The sequence below is a fragment of the Pyrgilauda ruficollis genome, unplaced genomic scaffold (genome assembly GCF_017590135.1).
Source record: "Pyrgilauda ruficollis isolate IOZ18807 unplaced genomic scaffold, ASM1759013v1 scaffold2, whole genome shotgun sequence".
Classification (NCBI taxonomy): domain Eukaryota; kingdom Metazoa; phylum Chordata; class Aves; order Passeriformes; family Passeridae; genus Pyrgilauda; species Pyrgilauda ruficollis.
The window spans coordinates 11764737-11774744 of NW_024519206.1; the positions used below are offsets into that span (position 1 = coordinate 11764737).

Consider the following 10008-nt stretch of genomic DNA (forward strand, 5'->3'; position numbering starts at 1 on the left):
TCGAGAATGAGACTGAACACTGATTTAAAACTGTAAAAATTTCATAGCATCTGGATCTGTGGTTTGAAAAGGGTACACATTCATTATGGTTAGAGACTGTCCAAATGGTTAGTAAAGGATGATTGACTGACATGGTGATTAAAAGTTCTTACATTGTCCCATAACACTTACTGAATAATTGAAAGTAAGACTGGTTAAGAGTTATTAATTAATGGTATTAAGTGATAGGTTTATATTAGAGCAAAAGGTCCATGAAGGAACAAAGATGAAGTTCTGGTTTGCTGCCATATTTAGTATATGATTTTGAATCATACACTAAATGTGAGTGGCAAGATGGCAAAATGTGAAAGCCAATCAGTTACTTAGACTAGGAGCAGGCATAATGGTGGAGAAGGAGTAGAAGGGGGGAGTGTAAAAAGCTTTCCTTTCCTGAGAGGTCTGGATTTCTCCTTCAGTTTAAATGTGTAGGCAACTTGACACATTTAGTGCTGATAAGTACAGAATAATGCACAGTAGTAATGTGTTCAACAGTTCACATTTTCTTCCGTAAACTTTTGGACTAGCGGTTTGAAACCTGACACTGCCAATCATTTTCATGTACTGAAGATGGCATGCAGTTGGACATGTGGTTACTGTCAAAAAGGTTGGAAAGCATCAGAAAGAATAGTTCATGAATAATACAAAGAATATTTTGCTTTTTGTATAGAGTCAGTTCTTTGGCTTCATCTGGTACAATAGTGGCCGCTGTCTCTAAAAGCATCTTGTGAACCTATAAAGGAGCTAATACAGGAAATAGTTGTGATATTTTTTGTCACCAGTGTGATGTCAGTGAGCCAAGAAGAGTTGAGGTATTCCCCAAGGGTGCAGTTTCATTGTTGGTTTAGCCAACCCAAGCCTGTTGTTTTGCTGGAAAGGATGTGTTTTTTCCACTTCCAGGCATGCATTTTTACTTTGCTGCTTTCGTTATTTTTACTGACCATGCTTGTGTGTTTATCTACTGAAATTATTTTAGACCATTTGTTTCATCTATTATATTTTCAGAAATAAATGCTGGAAACATGGATATAAAATCTTTTATTATTATCCTACCTCTAAATTACTTGGCCTGAAGACTGGTCATGAAAAAATACTATGTAATTATAGATTTGATGGGGTTTTTAGGCTGTATTTTTTCGTTCTGATACACAAACACACACATGCATGTATGTACAAAAATCTGTGTATCTAGTACCAAAATAGAATTTTGTCTTAAACTAGATAACCATCTTCTAACTTACTAGGTTGATAAACCAAGAGGGTTTGCAAGGGGTCTTGATCCTGAGCGGATAATTGGGGCTACGGATAGCAGTGGAGAGCTTATGTTCCTCATGAAATGGTGAGTCTTATATCCTCAGTTCTTGTCCATAAAGGGAGGGCAGGCAGCTGCACTTAGCCTAAAGAAACAACTTCATCTGATGAGCAAGACATAGAAGCTGGTGGTCTCCTTATTAACCTTTTGTTCTCCAAAAAACAAGCTTTCTATATTCAGTTAGGATTTAATCCCTCTTCTTTCAAAACCCAAAATATCTTTCATTTCTGTTGGTTCAGTTTTACTTTGAAAGGTAATTTCTGATAAAATAGGGAGAAATTGGCATTTGTATGGAAAAAAACTGGATCTTGGTAGTGCTCTTGCAGAGGGAATGGCAGGCAGAAATTCAGCTTTACATGTTTCAATAAGCAGAACCCAGCTGCTGGATAGCCAGCTGTTTAACCAAGCATAGTGCCAGCTGTTCTGTATGCATCAAAGTGGAATTGGAAGCAACTAGGGGAGAAAGCAGAGGTGGAGACGAATAAACAATATGTAGAGGCTTGACATTGTGGGCTAGTAAGAGGCGAAAGTGATGTGGGGAGTTTGTGTTGTTGGGAGGGTAGGTGGGGAGACCCAGCTTCATTAGCTACAGTGTTGGGAGAAGGATTTCCTGCTTTGTGAACAAATGGGGTAAAATTAATGTTTCTTCCCAGTGCTGAGAAATCAAGAGATTGAATGATACTTGCTAAGAGTCAAATCTCTTAAGGTAATGGGATAAGAAGGATGGCTTTCCATAGCCTTTGAGAAGAGCAGATTTTCAGAATGGAGTCTAACTGAGTGATCTCTGAGACACAATTTGTCCTGCAATTTACCTAGACTGCTGAAGATTAGTGCTGTGGGAGATTGTCTCCCTTCTGCAGTCTCAAATTCTCCACAAGTTTTATGTGAAACTTGAAAAGTTGCAAAATAAAGATCATGAGTGTTTGAATTTCTGTAGTGATAATTGGCAAAATCAAACACAGAGGACTTTTTTTTTTTTGTTTAGTTCAGTTACTGTTGATTAGTTTTTCATAATTGGTCTTAGGTAACAAACATAAATATGAGTTTGTATGCACAAAGCTGACTTTTAAAGGCAGCATACACTTCAAAACAAAGTGAAGTCATGTCAGACTGGCAAGCTTGGTTTGTTAGCCCAAGACAGCATCAAGAATAACAGTATGAAATATAGGAAGTTACTTGCAGAAACAGTAAATGTAATTTACATGTAAGTACCAGCTCTTAAGATTGGTTGGTCCTATTGATTTTTAAGTCTTACTTCGAAGTTTTGATTAGTCTTTAAAAGACAAAAGTAACTGAGTTTTACTTCTTTCATTACATGCTCCAGTACGTAACCTTGTAACTGATTGCCTTTGAATAGCACTTTCCTTTCAAACAGAAAAAACATGGGAAGGGAAGAAAAATTGAGCTATGAAACCTCATTGTTACCGTTAGCATGGAAAGTCTTGGTAGCTTTAGTGAAAGGTGTACTGGAAACTGATTTCTAGCTGACATTCTTTTCAGAACTTAGGACTTAAGAAGAGCTGCTAAATGTTTTGAAATACTGATTATTAATTTTCTCAAATCCTACTCTCTTCTACATCAGGAAAGACTCTGATGAGGCAGATCTGGTGCTGGCCAAAGAAGCTAATGTGAAGTGTCCTCAGATCGTAATCGCTTTTTATGAAGAACGGCTAACTTGGCATTCATGCCCAGAAGATGAAGCACAATAATTGTTTGCATTGCTTTTTTTATATATAAGAATATTAAAACCCAAAATTTGATTTATTAGCAATGTGAGAAGCATACATTCTAACAAGTTTCAAATTTGATATTTTTTTGAAGTAGTATGTTTTGCATCAACAGCAAGTAAATAAAAGCTTTCTGCAACTTGTTTCATTTACCACAAGAGAGCATTTGATACTACTACTTCCTCCATATTAGGTAAAAGCTTTTATAAAAAACATTGATAAACTTCCTTAGTTATTACAGAATCATAATGAATGTCTAAACAAACTCACAGATGTTTTGTAGTCTTCTATACTATTGATGTGCATGTATCTTCTTTACCCAACCTAGCCCTTTAAACCTGTAAGGTCATTCTTTTTAGTATTTGGGATCACTTGGTCTTAAGAAGACCAGGTGAAAACTAACTTTGTAGTAATTTGAATGTTATCAGACTGTATATTGTTTACTTTATTGTAAATACTGGTGAGCAGTGGTCAATAAAATAGTTTTATATTCTTCCTTTATACTGATAGGCTGTGACTCTTTTGAAGCGGGGTATTTCTCAACTTTTGATATGTTAAACTCAGTTTGTAATATATTTAACTGTAAGTTGTTCTCTCGGGGGGTAGGTTAATTATTAATATTACCCCACTGCTACTCTTATCAGAATATTGGATAAGTACCAGGCTTTGATTATTAGTTGGAGGTTTTTGTGAATACTGTCTGAGACACGGGTTTTCCTCAGTCAGGAAGGGCCTATAACATTAATGTGCTTCAGGTACTCCTGTAAGTCACAGATTGCAACCACACAACTTAGGTACAGCAGTTAGTGACAAGGCCAAGTAGCCTCTGCAGGCATACTAGGAAATATTTGACATGTATTGACAGTATTAGCCCTTGCTTTAATTTCAGTTCTTAATAAGAGGCTATAGTATACTCTAGGGCTGGTTCAGATGGAATTATTCTTCAGGCCATCACCTCAAGTATACTTACATGGCTCAGCTTTTAAAGTGGAATATTTAAATGAAGATACTTAAGTCATATACTTGGAGCAAAATACTTTGTTTCTATTTCAGACTGAATTTTGAAATTAGTCCTGTAATCAGCTGCTTGGGTAATACCTTCAGAAGGGCAAAAGTAAAAGGTGGGGAACTCAGGAAGAGTAAAGTTGCCATTCATCTTTTCACTTGGTTTTATCTAAACACCGTCTTTGTGTTTTGACTACCATGATATAGTTTGCCTTAAGCTGTGCTTATATGTCAATGGCCAAGATTATTTCAGAATTATCCTTAATTTAGAGTTTTGACTAAAAAATATAATCCTGTAGTACACTGTCAGTGTCAATAGACTTATAGAATGGTTTTGGGTTGAAAGGGACTGTGAAGATCATCTAGTTCCAACCTACCTGCCATAGGGAGGGACACTTTTCACTAGACCAGGTTGCTCAGAGCCCCATCCAACCTGGCCTTGAACACTTCCAGGGATGGGTTGTCAACAACTTTTCTGGGCAGCCTGTTCCAGTGCCTCACCACCCTCAGAGTAAAAAATTTCTTCCCATAATATCTAACCTAACCCTACTCCTGGTTTGGAGCCATTTCCCCTTGTCCTGTCACTACATGCCTTTGTAATTCCTCTCCAGCCTTGTAAGCCTCCTTTAGGTCCTGGAAGGTTCTCTTAAATCTCATTGGAGCCTTCTTCAGGCTTAATCCCAACTTTCTCAGCCTGTCTTCACAGGAGAGGTGCTAGAGGTGCTACAGTCCTCTGATCATCTTTGTGGTCCTTCTCAAAGGTGAGACAGTTGGGATTGCCTGAGTGTTTTTTCAGAAGATTGAAAGAAGGAGATATTCCTGGAAATCCTCATATAGTGTGCATAGCCTGAAGAGTGAAGGAATGAATCCAGTCTGTGCTTGATGTTCTTTTGATACTGTTTCACAAATCATTACTATAATTATTTGTCTTTTCAATAGTTTCAAAAGGCATTTCTATTGCAAAACAAAGCCTGCCACCGTAGAACACCTTCTTATAGTTAAACAGCAATGGCTAAACTTGCTATGTGAACTTTTTTCCTAAAGATTTTTTATTACTGGTTTTGGGCAGAATTCAGTCTGTCTGTGACTCTAGGAAAAATCTGATATTCCTGTTAACATGGGGCTCCCTTGCACCACATAATGATAATTTGAGCACTTAACTAACCTCTCTTGCCAATTCCTTAGACAAATCACCCTGATTTGATCACGTTTAAGACTTCTACAGAGTTCATGGCTTAATTTTTGGGAGCCTGTAATAGGAATATTTATACACCTAGTATATAGGATTCTGAAATCCTTGTTTTTTTTATCCAGTAGCTTGATAAACACATGGGCTAAAGAGGAATTTCAAAGCAGCTTGTATTCTCCTGCCAGTTTCTTCAGTATGGAGTACTTTGTAAAGAGTCTTAAAACTGTTACTGTACAAGTCGCATTTTACTGCCTGAAGCTTTGCAGTTTCTGTAACACATTTCAAGTGTGGATATCAAGCCTGTGTGAAGTTGCTGATTTGAAGCAATACAGGTTAAACGGTTGTTTTTAATTATTGGTTATTGTTAGTGGTAGACAAAGATTTTTGTTGAAAGGTTGGTTCTCCTCAATTTGTAACCCTTAAAACACAGATTTGTAACTATATACAGCTTTTTACCTTCTATTTGGTTCTTCCTTCTGACTTAATAAAAATTACACTGAATTCACTTTTAAACAACTTTGCAGCTTGTTAGACAGTTCTTTAGATTGCTGATTTTTTTATGTTATGATGGTAAATATGCTGACTGGTACTTGTTTCCTTTGTTTTCTCCTCACTTTGTGTCAAACTGAGTTTTGCTAGTAACGAAATGCAACACTTTAAAGTTACAAGTTATGTAAAGTTATGCTGAATGTGCTGCATACATAGGCAAAAAGTTAACAAATGTTATTAATTTAAAATTTACTGATTAAATAAATGAGATATCTTCTGTAGTTAGTTGAGTTCTGCAGAGGTTTCTCGTCATTGTCTCCTTTCTTATACCAAACCAAATGGGTTTCAGGCTGTCATTTTGTGATTGCTCTGTGTAATGGTGCTGTCCTGAAAAAAAAAAAAACAAAAAAAAAAAAACCAAACTACAAAAATCACAGTTGTGCTTGCTCCAATCCTTCTCACTCTGGCTGAAGAAAATACTCAGGTTAAACATAACTGGGTAGTGCTAGATCATGTAAAATTGAGATCGTGATCAGTTATGATATCCTCTTATAGCCTGGTTCCTACTTCTTTGCTAGGAAAGAATAAAACTCATACTTTGTTAATTAGTATGATATTACCTGCAAATTAATCAGAGTAATTGTATTAAATTGAATAAAACAAGTACGGTACCTGCAAAAAAAACTTTTAGCATTGCAAGTGATTTTTATCAGTTCAGCACAAATGGATTCTGCATGCTTTGTGGTAATTCTAGATTTATGGTGCCGTTCTCCTTAAAACTGTGTGACAGTTTCTTAGCAATAGATTATAGTACATTTAGAACTCCACATATGTTGTCATAACTTGAAATGTAACTAGAACTACATTTTTCCTTTTACTGCAAATTATCTTGCTTGCTTACCTGAATTGGGCTCTTGCATCATAAAAGATTGTACTCCTTTCCTATTCTAAGACCTTTCTCCAATATCCTCAGTATTTTCCTTGCCATTGGTGTCCCTCTCTCTGTTTAATATGTCTTCTCAAAATGCCACCTTTTATTCAACTCCTGAATTTAGCTGCTCATGTTAAGACATGTCTACTCTGCTGACAGAGGCTTTTAAACTTGGGCTAGTAGCCAAGCCATATGCCCCCAGATTTGTTTCTGAGGTGCCTCTCCTGAAGTGAAAAGTTGCTGCAGAGACCTACCGCACCTTAGAAGCTGAAGTGCAATACCATGGAAGGAGGGCTGTGTGGTTCCTGGAACAAAATGTCACAGGATCAAACAGAACCATGTTTTTCCCTCTAGGATTATGAAACTGTGACTCTACCAGCTCAAGGAGTTGTGTTTTGTTTTGCAGAGTCAATATCCAGATTAGCTCTTGTGGGGTTTACCTGACTGATGTATACTTTAACAAGCAGTTTCCACCTGACGGTGTTTTCCTATTCTCCTAACCTTTAGTTGTGACAACACTTGAGGGCATGCAGCAGTGGAGCCAAAAGTGTTTGGTAGTACCTTCATCTCAGCAGGACAAGGAAAGAGTTGCAAAGGCTTTCTGCTTCATTCCTTCTGCCTCTTGGGCGCAACCCCAGCCATCAGTTTGGGTAATACCACATCCTTTTGAAGTTTAAATAGAAAACTTCCATGTCCCAAAATGCCTGTCAGGAACTCCTGACATTCTGGACTCTGATTTCAAATAAATGATAGATGGTTTAAGCTAGAAAAACTAATAAGTTATGCCAAGCAAAAACAAAACACTTGTCCCAAAAAAAAAAAAAAAAAAAGCCTGCAATTGTTCCAGTCTGATGCAAGTAGAAATGGTGTTCCTCTTCCTTGTAGAGTGCTGCAGCATTTGTAAACTCGGTGAGAGAACTGGATATGATTCCCAGGGCTCCAGATGGCACCTGCCAGATGGAAGTTCATATTGTCTTAAGATGCTGGCGTTGATGCCATGGTGTTCGAGAATGCAATAACATTTTGTGGTGGATTTTCTTACTAGATAAAGTAAGTGGTCAAGTACTTGCATGCATTGCAATGTCTGCCAAAATATTTTGATCTGGTGAAAAGGTCACCCTTATGGGGATGGGATGGCAGAGTTTGGTTTGTTTTCCTTGATTGAATGTGTAAATCCCACAGATTTGCTTAGACCAGAGGAGGCATCATTGGCTTCTATATACAATTTCTCCTTCCCAGAAATGTTATCCAGGTGCATTGCTCTGCAGAGTTACAATTTGAAATGTGTATGTAGTTTTGCTCCAGAATCTTTGTTGAAAAGCACTGGGCCTTGTTGCCTGAGTTTCTATAAGCAAGTTCAACAATCAAGAAGTTCTGTCTTTATAAAGAAAATGGATGTTAAAGAAACTTAGAATCTAAGAATCATTTAGGTTGGAAAAGACCTTTAAGGTCATTGAGTCCAAACACTAACCCAGCACTGCCAAGTCCATTGCTAAACTGTGTCCCTAAGTGTCATATATACACATCCTTTAAATACCTATAGGGATGGTGAATCTACTGCTTCCCATGGGCAGCCTGTTCCAATGACTGACAAGCCTTTCAGCAAAAAAAAATTCCTAATATTCAATCTAAACTTCTTCTGGTGCAACTTGAGGCCATTTTCTCTTGTCATGTAGCTTGTTTGGGAAAAGAGACTGACCTCAGCCTAGCTACAACCTTCTTTCAAGCAGCTGTAGAGAGTGACAAGACCCCTCTGAACCTCCTCTTCTCCAGGCTAAGTGACCCCAGCTCCCTCAGACACTCCACACAGGACTCACTCTCCAGACCCTTCCCCAGCTCCGTTGCCCTTCTCTGGACTCGCTCCAGTACCTCAATGTCTTCTCTTGTCATGAGAGGCCCAAAACTGGACACAGGATTTGAGGTGTGGCAATCCCTGCGCTGGTCCTGCTGGCTGCACTATCCTTGGTTCAAGCCAGGCTGCCATTGGCCTTCTTGACCACCTGGGCTCACGCTGGGCCCACATTTGCCTGCTGTCCCCAGGTCCTTTTCTGCTGGGCCACTTTCCAGCCACTGTGCCCCAGCCTGTGGCGCTGCATGGCATTGTTGTGACCCAAATGCAGGACCCAACATTTTGCCTTGTTGAACCTCAGACCATGGGCCTTGGCCCATCGACCCAGCCTGTCCAGATTCCCCTGCAGAGCCTTCCATCACTCCTGCTCACCTTAGTGTTGTCCATGAACTGACTGAGGATGCACTCAATCCCCTCATCTGCATCATCAATAAAGATGAACAATAAAGAACAGGACTGGTCCCACTGCTGAGCCCTCTGGAACCTCTTGTGACTTACCAACAACTGGAGGTAGCACCATTCATCACCACTCTCTGGGATTAGCCATCCAACAAGTTTTTTACCCAGTGCACCTGTCCAAGCCAAGAGCAGCTGGTTTCTCTAGCTCTGGGAAATCATAATGAAAAGAAGATGGTGGCAGGTTTTTTTCTTCTTGATAATTTCTAGATTAAATTATTTCAGTCAGGGGTACTCTCTTTTTTTAAGAAAGTCACTATTTATTATTATATTCTTCTAGAGCCCACTTTTCCCCTTCTGTGTCCATCTCTGCCCCTGTGTGCTGGATGGGCCTGGGATGTGCAAAGCATTGAGATGCTGTCCTGGATGGACCCTTCACTTCTACATCAGAGTTTGCCATGCATAATGCTGGTCTTAACACTGCATAACTATTCTATTTTATTAATAGAATCATAGAATGGCCTGGGTTGGAAACTTTAAACATCACGTAGTTTCAATTCTCCCTCTGTAGACAGAGGAATTTGTCTTACTTTCACTAGACCAAGTTTCTCAGAGCTTCATCCAACCTGGCCTTAAATGCTTCCAGGGACGGAGCATCCATAACTTTTTGGAGCATTCTATTCCAGTGCCTCACCACCCTCACAGTAAGGATTTTCTTCTGTTCCATTCTCTTCCCTGTACTCACAATTAATTGAATAAAAATTACACCATTATTTTCACGAAATGTCAAGCGTTTGTGAGCTACAAAAACCACTTTCAAGAAGACAAATCAAAAAGGTTACAAGTGGAAACAGGGTTTTATTTTCCTGAATCTGTTTCAGAGTTGATGCTCACAAGTATTAAAACAATGTGCATGTGTGGTCAGGCAGGCTTGTAGCATTTCAGAAGTCTCTTGCATTTGTTGCAGAGAGTGTTTGAATTGCTGGTGTTAATTAACATTAATATGTCTAGTCTGAGGGTTTACTTGTTGCATTACTCTTGAATGTAACATTTTGATTGCTGCTTAATTCCATA

General features: G+C 38.6%; 1 protein-coding gene and 1 long non-coding RNA gene across 8 annotated transcripts in view; both read left to right on the forward strand.

Moving 5' to 3' along the window:
• CBX3 (chromobox 3) overlaps positions 1-6039 on the forward strand; it is a 15163-nt gene extending 9124 nt beyond the window's left edge. For 6 of the 7 annotated variants that reach the window (XM_041466819.1, XM_041466824.1, XM_041466825.1 and 3 more), the window contains 2 exons: positions 1281-1375; positions 2931-6039. In XM_041466819.1, the coding sequence (XP_041322753.1) occupies positions 1281-1375; positions 2931-3057 (222 nt within the window). In that variant the 3' untranslated portion in view covers positions 3058-6039. The remainder of the gene's footprint in view (positions 1-1280; positions 1376-2930) is intronic. The other variant, XM_041466820.1, reaches the window with a different exon arrangement.
• Positions 6040-6891: 852 nt separating this feature from the next.
• Positions 6892-10008, forward strand: LOC121353195. Its single transcript, XR_005955052.1, has 3 exons — positions 6892-7339; positions 7575-7739; positions 8366-10008. It is a non-coding gene; the product is annotated as an uncharacterized LOC121353195 (long non-coding RNA).